Here is a 16873-nt window from a genome sequence, read left to right as displayed (position 1 = left end):
TACATGCAGATATCTCTATACCCATTGGCTCTAATTCAATTGATTTTCTAAGATTATTGAACTTCATTACAAGGAAAATGCCGCTCAAACTGAAGTTGAAACTTCTGTGATTTATTGAAATTATATGAAAAGGATGATGTATAATATCTTTGACTAATCTTGAAGCGCTTCATTTTGAACGATAAAGAAACTTAAATGTCATTCAAAATTTCAAACTGAGGGCGCAAAATAGGACAGGAGATGAATGTGCAGGGAAATGACATGAAATTTATTAGAATTTGATTTTAAAAAAAATGTTGTACTTTTTTATTTGATACGACACGAATTTTATACCTTTTTTTTTTTTTTTAATTAGAAACCTGCTTGCCCCCAAATTATGGTTGTTAAGTAATGAGCTGAAAAGCGGGAGAAGTTGCCTAGTGGAGGTGATGGCAGAAATTGATATAAAGATTTGACCCGCCCGGAGTCGACCCGATCAGAAGTTGCGCGATCAATTTGAAAAAAAAAAAAACTTCATACACTTCGGCCTAACCTTACTCTAATTCCATGCCCTCATGTATACATTTGAACTTGAACTGGCAAGAATGACGTATAGCTGAGGTGGAAAAACAGGGTTAGAGAAAGGGTGAGGGAAGCAGAGGAGAACTGCAATATTGTCATTTATCCGCGCGCAGCGCGGAAGCAAAATTCATATATATAAATTTAGAGCAAGAGTGAAGGAGTTTCTCTTTTTGGAAAAAAAATTAAAGAATAAAAGGAAAAACCCACAAAGCTACCTTTCTTCCCTTTTTTCCCTTCGCTTTTCCTTTTCTCCTCTCTTTTTTCCCTTCTTTTTTTTTCTTTTTGGGGACGTTTTGGGGGGGGGGGGCGACCGCCCCCACCGCCCCCCCCTGGCTACGCGCCTGGTGCATTGTAAATTTAGGGACTTTCAGTTTAAACATTTGCATGGGGTTATTTACATAAATGATAAACTTTATACAGTAGGTTATATTTCATCTAACAAAATGTTCGTTTTGTTATCAAGGAGTTGACATTTTTGATCACTTACTAAGAGGTTGCCCGAATGTTCAAGCACTTTGAACAAATATTGGACATATTAAGGTCAAAATGATTTTGGGGAATATCTCCATGGAAGACACATTGTTAGGGATTGATGGAAGTTATAGGATAAAATGTCTCGGTAATTTTAATAGTTAAAAAAGAGATTTAATCTGCTCGGCAGGAAGCTGTTTTGCCACCTGTTGGAACCGTAATAAAAATTGTGAAACATGCACGTAAGAACTTTTTACATTGAGAATCTGCAACTTATGGAATAGTCTTCCTGAGCTTGTATAGTATAGAGTCTAAGGATGTATCACAATTTGAAAAGAGGATTGATTTTTGGTGGCGTAATGCAGAATTTAAATTTTATTAGAAGGTTCCCCGGACCGCGCCAATTCTTCAGACGTCACTGTTTATCACCAGGAGCTGGACATTATAGAGGAACAGAAGATCCTGTGTCCAGAACTGAATCTTATGTACCTTATGTAAATCACCTTAAAAGGGATTTACTAAAATTCCTTTACTCAAATGATAATCCATGGTGAAAATATCCGTTTGCACCAAAATGCCCATTTTTTGATAAGTGCCCCTTTCTGGCTTTGCCGCCCCCGGCCCCCAAACGAAAATACGTTCCACTGCCCCTGGCCTATTCCCCCGTGGCTTAGTTCACTGAACTCCAGCTGAGCATTTCGCGCTCGATCGCCGATTGTATGTTAAGTGACTGGGGGGGGGGGGGCTCCTGTCCATCAGTGTGTATTCAGCCACCGCGCCCTACACTTTCGAAATCGTCCCCGCCCCCTGATATCCTACAAATACAAAGACCAGTCTTATAAATCCTTTGCATTTTTGTCTAATCAATCAGCTCAGACTATAGGCTCTAACGCCCCAGTATTGTATCATATCCATGGACAACATTTATAGTGAGGTAATAAATTACCCGGGATGTAAATCCAAGGACCAAGATAAGAAATCAATTTGTAATTATACAATAACCAGAAATATCAAATAGGAAATCACAAATGCCTTTTTGGAATAATTATTCATACAGAAATCTTTGAAGATAAATGAAAATCAAATCACATTACTCAAAATGAATGATAATGAATCTGAGTGAAAGAAGTTAAATAGATCTTCGGAAAAAAAAATCTCTTTTCGGTATATATATCGAGCAGCAAGGCGCGGATCCTCCGATCCATATATACGGTATATCGGATTCAATTGAGGCGCCATACCAGTACCCGGTATACGGTATCATACCAATTCACGAACTTGAACGAAGGCCCTGCATATTTATATGCTCCTGCTGCTGCGCTGGGTAGCTGAATCATTATACTGATGATCCCATGAGCTGAGATCATCAGAAAGATGGACGCTTACCCATCAGAATAAGGTTAGGATCGAGTTTTAATGGTTTTTGTTTTCTAATCTAATTTCAGCCAGGGGGAAACTAGTTTTTGAATTAACTTTGTTAGGGATTGGCCGCAACCAAGTCAGAAAACATTGGTAGAGTCCACCGGTATAGACTCGGGTCGACCGGTCAGGCATTTGAGGTTACGCCGTGGCGGCCCCGGTAGCGCGCCCAAGTAAAGGCCAAGGTCAAAATCGGCGGAAGACAGCTCTTATTAACTTTTTTAGGCCTAATAGTAATCATGGTAATAGGGTATATCGCTAATCAGAACTGCAATGCATTATGGGTTCGCAAATGGGGCAGTTAGCTAGTTCTGCGCACGCACACTGCGGACTGTCCGCTAGTGAGTAGTGAGCGTGCGCATAGACAGCTGGCAGCCATCTCTGTTTCGAGGATTTTTAAAACTTTTTTTTTTTATTTCTCATACACAGACGGCTCGCTATTGTGCAGCCACCATTAGGGGATTAACAATGCAAAATCCCCCCGACGGGGCACATTGATTTTTGTCTTTATTTCGTAAAAATATATAAAAAGAACTGTACCATAATGAAGCTTATTCCGTTTTGGCCTGAAATGCACCAAAATATACATTTACCATGGCAACAGATTAATCATATGTTCGACAACTGAAATCTCTCACTCTCCGAGTTTAGTCTTCGGTCTGGATAGTTCAACTTTTAACTTTGAAGCATATTTTGACTTGTTCGGTTTCTCCTATGGAGGAGGCGTAATGAAGCAAGACATTGTCCAGCAGAAAAAAACACTGATGAAACAGAGACTGAAGCATTCGGTCTAGCTTCTGGGTCTAACATTAGGTGCAGGGGCCCGTTTCATAAAGAGTTACAACTGTTGTAACTTTGCCATTATTGCAACTACCATAGTAACAGGGCTCAGCAGCCAATTAAAATCAAGGTTACCATGGTAGTTGTCATAATTGGCAAATTACAGTTATAACCCTTTTTGAAATGGGCCCCCAGATCATCACCTCTTCTATTCTAATTAGTTCCAAAAATAAAACTTAAAAGGCAAAGGGAATGAATCATTAACAAAAGTCTGCTGTTTAACATTAGATCTATTGTTACATGTAACTTTGTTAGGTCTAACCAGGGAAGTGAACTCCTAATTTCTTGGTCTGGTCTAATATTGGACCAAATGTTCTCTTTACAAATTGTAATTTCCTTGGGTTAGGCTTTCTTTGTTTTGAGAAATTCTAATTAACTTGGTCTTGGTCATAACTTTGGCTAGAATCAAAAAGTTTAATTAGATCTAGACCCTAGAATAACTACTTTCTTCATGCACAATATTATCCTATCTCTACAACCTCTTTTTAAATAGCTCTAGAGCTAGTATTCTGTAGACCTCTATATATCTAGATCCAGTTAGATCTTGATCCATTGTGTTTTTAATGTCAGAACCATGTTGATGAACAGTTATAAAACCGATCTTGGAAGTCTAATCTTAGATGAATGTGTGGGAATGAAAAAATAATTAAAGTTAAGTTAGCCTTATAATTACTGTTGATGTCAGATATAGTGAGAAGTACTTTACTAGACCTAGAACCCTAATACGGTAGTTGTGTTTAGTGACCCAGATAATTTTTGAATCATGAGATGATAAATTCAAAGAATGTTGTATCTAGGCCACTTGTACAGTGCACCTTCCCTGTCTGTGGTGAATCGTAGGTAGATCGAGCTATGCAACATATAAAATATCATTTTTGTAACCAAAAATACTTGGTTCCATTCAGTAATGATATTTGTTTTTCAAATATCTTAGGGTCTTTAGGGCTAACTTTTGTTTATTCACCAGAGTGCTAAAAAAAAAATGTATGTACATTTTTTGTGTGGGCCCTCTATTGGTGGATAGTAAAGTTGGTCTGAATTGGAACCAAACAATCTCTCTTTTTCATTTAGAAAAAAATAATTCCAAAAATTCAATTTACTGTAGAGTCAAGTCCTATGATGAATAGCTATAATGGAAACTGTCAGTGCAAAAGATTACCAGTAAGCGTTTATTCCAGAGAACAAGAGAAAACAAGCCAAACATTGCCAACCTTATTTCACCACACAGGGAGTCCTAACAGAGAACAAGGTTATAATCTTGTATGTTGGATGAGTGAGCTAAGCCCAGTCTAGACCTATCTAACACAGTCAATTTAGCCCTGTTATGCCATGGTTTAGTGGGAGGTAGGGATATAGCCCCTAAATCATCCACATTGTGCTGCACTCAACCCAGGTGAGGTAAATGAGTACTGGCAGGAAGTACAGTGTAATTCCACCAAAAGCTGTGAGTACTGGAATTGGTATACTAGCTTAGCCGGGGTAATAAAGGAGAGCCTTGAGCACCTAAAAAGGTGGATACAAATCCTATATTCTTTATTGTTTACAGCACATTTACAAATTCAGAGACTCAAAACGTGAACTTGAGTTTCTTTAGAAGTCTTTTTGATGCAATTATGCTCATATAAACCTGAATGGGCACATTGGAATCATCGTTATTGGGGCTTCTGCCCTTTTTGTACCTAATATTTATTTTTTCAGCCTGAAAACTGGCCTTTCATGAATATGAATGTTTGAGGTACATAAAAACAATACTCTGTCAAGCATCCATATGTCAATAAAATCAAAACAGCAACAAAGTCAACAGCAAAAAAAAAAAAAAAAAAAAAAATGAAATGACTGACAACTATGGAAAAAGGGAGCTAGACTTTCATTTGCAACTCTAGAAGGAAAGGCCATTCTGAGGGCAAGTTAGTTTTGATAAAAGCAGAAAAATGAGTCAGACATCAACAAACTCAGTCTGGGGTTAACAGATTTATGAATTATAAAGTATCAATTATTATGATTTTACTTTGAGCTGCTCCCTCATATGCTGTTCATTGTAAATTCCTATGTTGGTTTATGAGAAATGAATGAAATGATGTGTAATATGTTACTTAAGTTACTTAATGCATAATTAAAAGCCATGTAAATCACATGTAGTCGGGCAAAAAATTATATTTATGTGTTCAGGGGCTCCTTTTGACAACCTACTGCCTGAATTCACTACATTGGATAATTGCAGTGAATGGGGATTTTAAGGGGCTCCTTTTTAATTTCGAGGGCATTTTTTAGCATATCAGGGCAAAATCGATGAGAGCACCCAGTATATGTAGATACAATTTTTACCCTTTTTAATCTCATCTCCTAAATCTTTCTTTCTTCACAATATAGATCCCAGATAACAAGATTTACCAAACAAACTATCAATTTTTGATCAGTATGACCGGTATACCTTGAAGGCTAGATTGGAAGAATGCCTCGCTTTTTCAACACATACTCTAGATTAAAGCCCGTCTCCAAGAAGGCTGATGTTGATGCATTTTCTGAACTGCAAATATGTAGAGCTGCAAAACGGAAAGAAAAAGTGACTGGTATGTGAAGGGTCATCTTTTCATCCATGATGCTAGCTGATATGATTGACTGATTACTTATTGACATTTTTAGATTACCCAAGAATGGTTAAATTTCTTTCAATAAAGCTGTAGTTTTTGGGTAAAATCTTTTATTTTCCTATAATTTTGTTCTACATGGTCAATTCTCTCAAATGGTAAATTTTTTAATGCACTTTAGGAATAACATTGTCTAAGTCAATTTCATCACAAATTTACTTAGTGTTATAATATATGAACTTCTGAAACTTTGAAAAAAAAACCACCTTAAAACATACAAAAAAACTTTGGGATTATCAATTAAATAATTTTTTTGAAGCTTCAACCAACCTTAGTTTGGGCGAGCTTTCGTTCTTGAGACAATGTATATGCAAAGTCTCTATTAAGTACTGTATTAATCCTTTTCCGCAGTGATTCTTTCACCTTTCTTTTCCAGAAGTTACTTTCAAAGTCAATTACTTGTTCACCTAAATACATTTTTGTTCAATTCTCTTTAATTTCCTTTAACATTTTAAGAAAAGCACATTGAGCTCTTTACAGAGTGGATTTGGTGCAATATAGTCCAATTTACTGTTATTTTTATAATTAATTATTATTATCATTTTCTAATAAGTGATCTCTCCTGTACTAGGTGAAATATACAGACATAATACTGAATATATTAATTCCTGTATTCAGATTCAGAAGAGTTAATGTTGTTCCCCATACTGCAAAACTTGTAGAAATGTACACACTAATTTAGTAAAGCCTTTCTGTTCAAATCACTTTTTTCTTGTTGAAATTTTAAACCCTTGAGGTTTTCTTATCGTGTATTATTTAGCCCTCAAGTCCATTGCAGAAAGTGAGACTGGTGATCCGGATAAAGGAGAATTGGCTGATACATTTGAATCAAAGTAAGCATCCAATTTCCTTCCTTTCTTGTATCACTGGGGAAGAATATCACTTTTGATTATGATTATGTTGTGCTCATTTCCAGAACCATGAGTTAAAAAAGTTTGGTAATAGCAAGTCACTTGAATGTGATGAAATTTTCTACCCCACTCTTTAATAATGCATGTAAGTATTTTGTCAGAGGCATTTTCTATTATTTGTGTCTTCTGTCCATAGACTGCACCTCTTTTGTTCTTGCAACGAATTAAGAACCATTTGAAAGATACTTAAAGGAGAATGAAACCCTTGAAACTAGCTGAATCCATATCAAAGAGAAAAATCAAAGAAACATATTGTTGAAAGTTTGAGGAAGATTGAATGAATAATAAGAAAGTTATGAGCATTTGAATATTGAGATCACTAGTGCCATGTAGATCCTCCCATCGGCAATGCGACCAAGATCTGTGATATCACACACGTACAACTCCCTCATTACTTTAGTACTTATTTCACTTATATTCTCACCGTTTATAGAGTCTATCACAAGGTTAGGTGTTTTCTTTATGAGATGACAAGTACAGAGGTTTCACAACATTATATCATTGATGAATCGTTTGTCATATGATTAGAATGAGCAAAAAGAGATGTTTTGGGGTATATTTTCAGTGTCCGAATGGGAGAGTTGTACGTGTGTGACATCACAGATCTTGGTCGCATTGCCAATGGGAGGATCTCCATAGCATTAGTGATCTCGACATTCAAATGCTCATAACTCTTTTATTGCTAGTCCTATTTTACTCAAAGTTTTGTTGATCTTATTCTTTGATTTTTCTGCTTTCACAAAAGCTAACTTGCTCCAAGAGTTTCATTCTCCTTTAACACTTGTTTCACATGAAAGATGGGATGATCTGATTAGTTTTGGGATATTAAGATAAAAGGCCGTTATGTACATTGAAGTATATTGTTCTTTTGATAATTCTCGCTACCCCAAATAGGAACAAAAATCTCATAATGCGCGAGACGAGATAATTTTCACTCCGTCGGGTCGTCATCACCACTTCCGGTTTAGAGTCATGCTCGCGCGAGGTTCGCGATACTGAGTTTTCCACCACGCTGAAATCGATGCCAATCAGCGTAATATGTACAGAGTATAATACCTTTTATTGCATTTGGTCAGTTTTGATTCCATTTGAATTATAAATAAAAATAAAAAATATATTTCACGTGAGAATAATTTTTATTCATGCTTTTATTTGGTTATAAAAAAATCAAACAAATAATGAATATCTTAAAATTTTGCATTTAGCGACCGGCCTGACATCATGATCGTATTCAACTAGACACTAAATATATTCAGCATTCATTTCGTTCAATTTTTCGTCGACCACAAAATGGATAAAAATCAGTTTCGGAACTTAAAAAAATCTTAACTGACAGATGAATACCATGCAATGGAAAGCGTCAGGCAGAATTAGTGACTTTAGCAGAAAAGGCTGTAAAACTGTTAGTGAAAGAGAGGGTTGTGATCACGAACTTTCCGAGCGAAAGCTACGTTGTGTTGTTGTGCATGACGGCACTGTTGATCTAAATGGCAAATGCAGTGCGTTGGACTTCCGAACAGGAAGTTGTAATACCGAAAAAGCTATCCCATAATGCAATGCACGTTACAGGGATTTTCCCGGATCTCGGCGAAATCGCTATTTGGGGTAGCGAGAATTGAAGAGCCATTTGAGGGATCAAATTTTAACTTCACTCATGTGAATATGCTTATAATGATCCTCTGATTATATTTGGGGGACATACGGGCAAATGCCAAAGCTCACAGAGGTCATTATTTTAAAATTTCAGAAGTTAAGTGTATAAATTTTTTCTTGATCAGCAGGGCAATAGGCATAATGTTAAATAACATGCAGTTGAGAGCCCATACAGATGTTTAATTTCTGATTATATAACACATAATTATACAGGTACATATTTTGCTGCTGTTTTGAAGGTGATCTGGGGCCTGTCACACAAAGCTTAGCAATCATCGTATAACATATGGTCACAATCGATTGCATTGACTACAATGTACAATTAATTGTGAAAATCAAGCGTATGTTTAATCGCTGACCTTTGTGTTGAGGGACACCGGGCTTAACAAATCTTGCTTCTATAAATATACAGACCTCTTTCGCATATTTTCAGCTCATTGTTGTTTAGTTTTATTGTCTCACCTGCATAGCAGAGTGAGACTATAGGCGCCGCTTTTCCGACGGTGGCGGCAGCGGCGGCGTCAACACCAAATCTTAACCGAAGGTTAAGTTTTTGAAATGACAGCATAACTTAGAAAGTATTTGGACCTAGTTCATGAAACTTGGCCATAAGGTTAATCAAGTATTACTGAACATCCTGCATGAGTTTCACATCACGTGACTAAGGTTAAAGGTCATTTAGGGTCAATGAACTTTGGCCAAATTGGGGGTATTTGTTGAATTACCATCATAGAGTAACCAAGTATCACTGAACATCTTGTGCGAGTTTCAGGTCACATGACCAAGGTCAAAGGTCAATGGACATTGGCCATGTTGGGGGTATTTGTTGAATTACCATCATAACTCTGTAAGTATATAGGTCTAGTTCATAAAACTTGGACATAAGAGTCGTCAAGTATCACTGAACATCTCATGCGAGTTTCAGGTCACATGACCAAAGTCAAAGGTCATTTAAGGTCATTGAACTTTGGCCATTTTAGTGGTAATTATTAGATTGCTGTCATAACTTTCAAAGTTTATAGATATAATGTATAAAATGTGGATATAGGGGTAATCAAGTATCACTGACAAGTTTTAGGTCACATGATCAAGGTCAAATGTCGATGAACGTAGTATTGTATTATTATATGAATGGTGTTGTTTGTGAATAATTATTTTATAGTAGTTTTCAAAGTCAGCACTGCTGCTATATTGAATCGCGTGATGCAGATGAGACCGCCAGAGGCATTCCACTTGTTCTTGTTGTTTTCAACTTTATTGATTTTGTGCACATATGTGTCATGGTCTCATGGTGGTGTCATGTCACTACGAGCTGTGCGATTGATGTCTTTTTAGTTTTTTAATTTGACATAAATATCACTTTTATCGGAAAGCAGTGTGATATCTGTTGCCCAGAATTTTGAGGATCAGGTGGACTAACGGTGTGGAAACTTTTGACAGATCTGTGTCATATTTTGTGAGTAATTGGTCTGATAGTTTGAACTATTCGTCGCGCGTGTATTTTTATTTGTAGTCCCATTAACTGTGTTTTGAGTTAGCGTGAAGCGAAGAGACAATGGAACTGCGAGACCGTGCTAGCGGGAACGCCGGGACAAACAAAGATAAGATGAAGTCTCGGTCAGCGAGCTTTGTTGTAGATGAACCGGGCTTTGAACAATTAGTAGGTCGGTCGTTGAAGTCCATACTAGCTGGTCAGGAATCTATGAAAGCCTGCATTCATGAGCGTAAGTCCAAACAAGCAGAGCTGGAAAGCTCAATTGAGTTTGAGTCTGCTAGAACAACTGATTTTGAAAAAACAGTAAACTTTTTGTCCAAGGACATGTCTACCTGTGTAGCCAAGATTGGTCACCTTCAAGCTGTCAACAATAAACTTGAGCGATACTCACGGAGATGCAACTTGTTACTTTGTAAATTTGGCCCTGAGAAGAAAGACGAGGTCCCGTCAGTGATTGTGATCAATGTCTTGAAAGACTTCCTCAGTATTGACTCAGAGGTCGAGATTGCCCACAGACTAGGTAAAAGGAAGGAAGGGGCTATAAGACCTATCATCTTCAAGGTCTCTACAGTTGAGGTTAGAGACCGGATCTTACGATCCAAGCGGAAACTTGATGCAAAGACCTCCTTTTACATCAAACAGGATGAGACACCTGCAGATTGCATGGCTAAACAACAGCTGAAGCCCATAGCAGCTGAAGCGTACAAAGCTGGCAAGAAAACTTTGTTTCGAAATGGCAAACTCTTCATTGATGGTGCAGAATATAGGAACCCAGAACCCCCCCCCCCCCCAGCAGATGGGAAAGTGACCCCTGAGGACCCACATGTATAGGGTAACGACGGCTATTATCAGCTTAGCATTGCATGTTGGAATGTTGGTGGTTGGTCAGAAGCATGTTCATTAAAGAAAAGCATCTTGGTAAAGTGTGATTTTGATATTAATAGCTTAGTGGAAAGTCATCTTGTTAAAAGTCAAGCAATTTCAATTCCTGATTATTTCTGGATTGGCCATAACCGTTTACATCTACACAAAAAAGCAAGGAAAGGCTCTGGTGGAGTTGGATTTTTGATTCATCGGCGTGTTCTTCAACATTATTCTTTGAAATGTGTGGAGAAATTGTATGATGGTATAATGTGGATTCATCTGAAAAATAAACAAAAACACGATTTATTTTATATTTGTGTTTGCTATCTTCCGCCTGAAAACTCAAGCAGAGGAGGCCATGCAGAAGAGTTTTTTGATAAGTTACTATCAGGAGTCTATAGTTACAAAGATATGGGTTCAATTCAACTTTGCAAAGACTTTAATGCTAGAATAGGTGAGACACCAGATTTTATTGAAGGTATAGACTCGGTCAGGCCTCAGAAAACTCTAGACTTTGAAACAAACTCGCAAGGCAATTCTTTTGTGGACTTTTGCGTAACTTCTAATGTGTGCTATTTAAATGTTAGATTTTCAAATGATGATTATACTTGTGTGTCTTACAAAGGAAAATAAGTTGTAGATTACTGTTTAGTACTTTACCATGATCTCAACCAATACTCTAACTTCAAAGTACTGTGAGTAGCTGATGTTCTTAGCAAATAAAATATTCTATCCCCGCATTAGGTTCAATCCCTGATCATTCAATTTTGTGTTGGTATGTAAGTAAGCTTAACCTTGAATATATGTCTAACAAATCTGATTATGTTGAACATACTGAATTGAGGTCTCAGAATTTAGCTAAAATGTACTATCCTAGTGATATAAATGATACTTTTATGTCTGATGATCAAAGTGTAAATGCACTTTAATGACCTTGCTACTAAATTGAATTGTGACACACTCAAGAACATCTAGATGAGGTTTACAGTGAATTTGAAAAAAGTTATTTGAAATTCTGTCCACAGACATTGCAGAAAAAGGAATATTGGTAATCGTGAAAAAGGTCTCCCTCACTCCCCTAAAGCTTGGTGGAATGAGAACTTGCAATGTCTGTGGAAGGAAGTTAAAAGTAAGCAAAAGGCCTGGATAAATTGTAAGCAGCCTTTGTACAAGAGCAATAAGTTTATTGAATATAAATCTGCACACAAAATTTTTGACAAAGCTGTAAAACAAACCAGAAGGTCATTTCAATATAAAAAGGTTAATAATGCACTTGATGCTATGGTTAACAAGGATTCAGGTACATTCTGGAAGGAGATAGGTAGAATAGGTTCAGAAGAAAACATGAAGTGCCAAAAATTCCTATGGAAATTGTAAATGAAGAGGGAGAAATTACTGAAGATTTTGATAGTGTTATGGATAAATGGAAAAAAGACTTATCCACTCTTTTTAAAGATAGTGGTACTGGTTTTGACGATGAATTCCTGTCTGATATTAGAAAACAATTATCAAGTCTTGAATCAAAGTCTCAGATCATTGATTCGCGAGGTGATAAACTGAACCTGCCTATATTGAATTTTCAGAAGTATCTAAAGCTGTTAGGAGAGCAAAACTAAATAAAGCTGCAGGAATTGATGGTATGGTTGCTGAACCGATAAAAAATAGTTCTACGATACATTTTTTGCATACTCTGTTTTCCTTTTGTTTTGAGTATGGTATTTCGCCCAGAGCTTGGCAAAAAGGAATAATACATCCTATCCTGAAACTTGGTATGGATGAACGTGAACCCCTAAGCTATAGAGGTATTACCTTGATGTCAGCGATATGTAAGATTTACTGTGATATTATGAGGGATAGGCTGACAACTTTCTTGGAAAAAGAATGTATTCTTAAGGAAGAGCAGAATGGGTTTTGTATAAAGAAAAGAGGCTGTCTTGATCACTTATACAGTCTTTATTCAATAATTGAAAACCGTAAGCTTTGTAAAAAGAATACTTTTGTATGTTTTTTTTATGCAAAAAAAGCTTTTGACCGGGTTAATCGGACTATGCTATGGCACAAATTAAGATCAATTGGTGTTCATGGTAAATTGTATAATAGTATCAAAGCTCTTTACCAGGAAACTATGTGCACTGTTAATGTCAATGGTAACTTAACAGATTTCTTTCAGGTGGAGTCTGGTGTTAAACAAGGCTGCCTGTTATCCCCGCTCCTCTTTAATGTGTTTATAAATGACCTAGTTGACAGTTTAAGGCTATGTAATAGAGGTATTCAGGTACTGGATACACAAATTGATATGCTTATGTATGCAGATGATATTGTGGTTTTTATAGCTGAAAGTGAAAATGATCTTCAGTGTATGCTAGACAAAGTTAGCGCATGGGCCCTTAAATGGAGAATTTAATCAAATTCTTCAAAAACACAAATTGTACATTTTCGACAGAAGAGCCAGGAACAGACAAAATTTTCTTTTCACCTTAGTGGTCACAATCTTGATATTGTTGACTCATACAAATACCTTGGTCTTTGGTTTGACAAATTCTTTATATTTCAAAAGGGTACTAAAATGCTGGCTCAATCAGCTTCTCGAGCTTTAGTCATTATTATTAGTAAGTTTAAACTTATGGGCGGTTCGCTTATACTAAATTGTATGACTCTATGGTATTACCAATCCTGCAATATGCTAGCGGTCTTCGGGGCATAGAGGAGTTTTCTTCTATCAATAGAATAGTGTATTTATTAGAGCATGTACACCCCAGTAGGTTTTATTGGGGGTTGGTAGATGCACACCTAACAATGCTGTTATGGGTGAAATGTGTTGGGATCCCCCTTTTTATCACCAAACTCAATCTGTTGTAAGGTTGTGGAGTAAGTTAAGTAAACTCAATTCTGTGCGCTATCCAAGTAAAATCTTTGTTTGGTCCAAGTTACTGGCAAATAATGGAATTAAAAACTGGTGTTATAAGGTAAAAGAGTTTATATTTGTAAAGTTACAATGTACTCATATTGAACCTTTGGCTCATGTTGCAAGTACTGACAACTTTGTAAAGTCAGTTTCTGATGCCTGTGAAGTATATATTGAGGATAAATGGAAAAAGTGTATTTTTGATGATGTAAGGAGAAAAGCAAATGCAAAAAACAAACTTAACACATATATCTTAACTTTAAGGAATCATCCACTTCAAGCTATACTATTCAATGCCAAAATAGATCAAATAGAAGTGCACTTGCATTGTTTAGATGTGGTTGTGCTCCTATTGCAATTGAAACTGGTCATTATCAAAATATACCTTATGAAGGACGCTTCTGTATCATTTGTAATTCGGATAATATTGAAGATGAGTTCCATTGTTTTATGATTTGTCCTGCCTATGAAATTTACAGATTGCCACTACTCAATACTATCAAACACATTTACCCTGAGTTCAATGATTTAACCACTTACCAACAATTCATTTTTATTATGTCTTCTGATACACTCTGCTGCTCATTAGCCAGATATGCAAATGAAATTCTCACTCTTCGTAAAAAAATAATATATTCAAAAAATAATATTTCTTACTTCACCATTTTTGGGTTTTTTTGTGCTATTTATTCCCAAAATGTTAAGTTTACTTTGTGAATACCTTATGATTTCCTTTTTCATGTAATTGTATGTGACTTTTATACATTTTGATGTCATCAATCATAGACCTTCTTAGGCCGGCCGTCGGTTTTGACGGGTGTGATTTTTTTAATAAAGAACAATAAACTAAACTAAACTATGTATCTTTTAGTAATTGCAGAAAGAAATAAATGAACTTTAACATGAGATATTCTATTTTTGTTGGGTTTTGTCATGCTTTTTTAAATGACAAGTAATGCAAATAAGTCTATGGTTTGATTTGTCTTTTTCCAGAGTCACGATGAATATTTTGCCAAAACCTGTCTCACAAAAGTCATCACGAAGGGTAAGAATTTGTTTTCAGTTGAGAGAGCAATGCAGCAATCTAAAAAATCTGTCATCAGCATATTGCCATATTTTTTTTCTCACAAATAACTTAGCCAGATAGTTTGTGGCAAGATTTTTGTCTCACCTGCATAGCACAGTGAGTATAGGCGCCGCTTTTCCAACGGCGGCGGCGTCAACATCAAATCTTTACCGAAGGTTAAGTTTTTGAAATGACAGCATAACTTAGAAAGTGTATGGACCTGGTTCATGAAACTTGGATATAAGGTTAATCATGTATTACTAAACATCCTGCCTAAGTTTCAGGTCACACAACCAAGGTCAAAGGTCATTTAGGGTCAATAAACTCAGACCATGTTGAGGGAGTCAATATTGAAATCTAAACCTAAAGTTAAGTTTTTGAAATGTCATAACTTAGAAAGTTTACGGACCTAGTTCATGAAACTTGGCCATAAGGGTAATAAAATACTACTGAACATCCTACTCCGGGGGGGGGGGGGGGGGGGGGGGGGGCACTTCCATTGACTAGTGGATACCATGCGCGACCATGGGGTCTCGAAAAGCACCCTAAACAAGTATTTTCCATATTCTGAAAATGCACCCCTTAACAAGTATTGGAAACTAAACGATACTCTCGGCAAGTATTTCCTGAATTGAACCCCTATACAAGTACAGCGATATTTTTATTGTTTTATGTCACGGACGTCGGTCGTTGGTTTTACCTTTACTACATCATTGGGTTTAGTACAGCCACACCTCGCGCATATCGTACTCTAAACACGTAGTTTTGACTGTTGCAAAACGATTAAACGAATATCCTTTATAAAACATTTTAGTCTTAACTTTTTATACCCTCACAAATTTAACCCTAAACACATAGCTTACCTAGTGAAATAAATACCCTTTTCCCATTATTTTAGTGTTTTTTACACCCTTATTATGTTACGTATGTAACATGTCCTATCTTAAAAAAGACATAATTTTTACATGTTTTTTTGGTCGTGCATGGTATCCACTCATCAATGTAAGTGGCCCCCAGGGAATCCTACTTGAGTTTCAAGTCACATGACCAGGGTCAAAGGTCATTTAGGATCAACGAACTTTGGCCAAGTTGGGGGTATTTGTTGAATTACCATCATAACTTCAAAAGTTTATGGATCTGATTCATAAAACATGGTCATAAGCATAATCAAGTATCATTTAACATCATGTGCGAGTTTCAGGTCACATGACCAATGTCAAAGGTCATTTAAGGTCAATGAACTTTGGCCAAAGTTGGGGTATTTGTTGAATTATCATAACTTTCAAAGTTTATGGATATAGTTTATGAATTGTGGATATAAGAGTAATCAAATATCACTGAAAATCCTGTGCAAGTTTGAGGTCACATGACCAAGGTAAAAGGTCATTAAGGTCAATGAACTTTGGCCATGTTGGAGGTAATTATTAAAATGCTGTCATAACTTTCAAAGTTTATGGATATAGTTTATGAATTGTGGACATAAGGGTAATCCAGTATCACTGACAAGTCTTAGGTCACATAATCAAGGTCAAATGTCATTTAGGGTCAATGAACATAGTATTGTATCATATGAATGGTGTTTTGTGAATAATTATTTTATAGTTGTTTTCAAAGTCAGCTCTGCTGCTATATTAAATCATGTAATGCAGGTGAGACTGCCAGAGCCGCTCCACTTGTTTAATTTATATTTTATATTAGTAATTTTTTGCTATTACAAAAGGTATCTGACTTCCGCGCCATGATGACAATTCCTCCTTCTACTAATTTGCCTTCGGCATCCTCCTTGTTCAGACCAAACTTGCTGTTTTTCTTCTTCATCATACCTTTCATGTAATCTTTGGTCTTCTATTCCCTTTTATTTATGCCATTCACTTCCAGATCCCATGCTCTTTTCATAGGTTCATCATCCCCCCTCAACACATGGCCCATCCATCTCGATGCCCTTCTCTTTACCACTTTCACAATAGTTTCTTCCAACCCATACCTTTCCATGAGCTAACTTTTGTTCTTCCTATTAATGAAAAATATGTATTGTAAGAG

General features: G+C 36.4%; 1 protein-coding gene across 1 annotated transcript in view; it reads left to right on the top strand.

Annotated features, from left to right (window-relative positions):
• Positions 1-2230: 2230 nt before the first annotated feature.
• Positions 2231-16873, top strand: part of LOC129264086 (uncharacterized) — a 42710-nt gene continuing 28067 nt past the window's right edge. Inside the window, exons 1-4 of the mRNA XM_064102984.1 lie at positions 2231-2431; positions 5662-5861; positions 6700-6772; positions 14761-14812. Of these exons, the coding sequence (XP_063959054.1) occupies positions 5744-5861; positions 6700-6772; positions 14761-14812 (243 nt within the window). The 5' untranslated portion in view covers positions 2231-2431; positions 5662-5743. The remainder of the gene's footprint in view (positions 2432-5661; positions 5862-6699; positions 6773-14760; positions 14813-16873) is intronic.

Source organism: Lytechinus pictus, chromosome 7 (genome assembly GCF_037042905.1).
Source record: "Lytechinus pictus isolate F3 Inbred chromosome 7, Lp3.0, whole genome shotgun sequence".
Taxonomy (NCBI): Eukaryota; Metazoa; Echinodermata; class Echinoidea; order Temnopleuroida; family Toxopneustidae; genus Lytechinus; species Lytechinus pictus.
The sequence above is the reverse complement of the archived record's forward strand: the minus strand, read 5'-3'. Positions and strand labels throughout refer to the sequence as shown.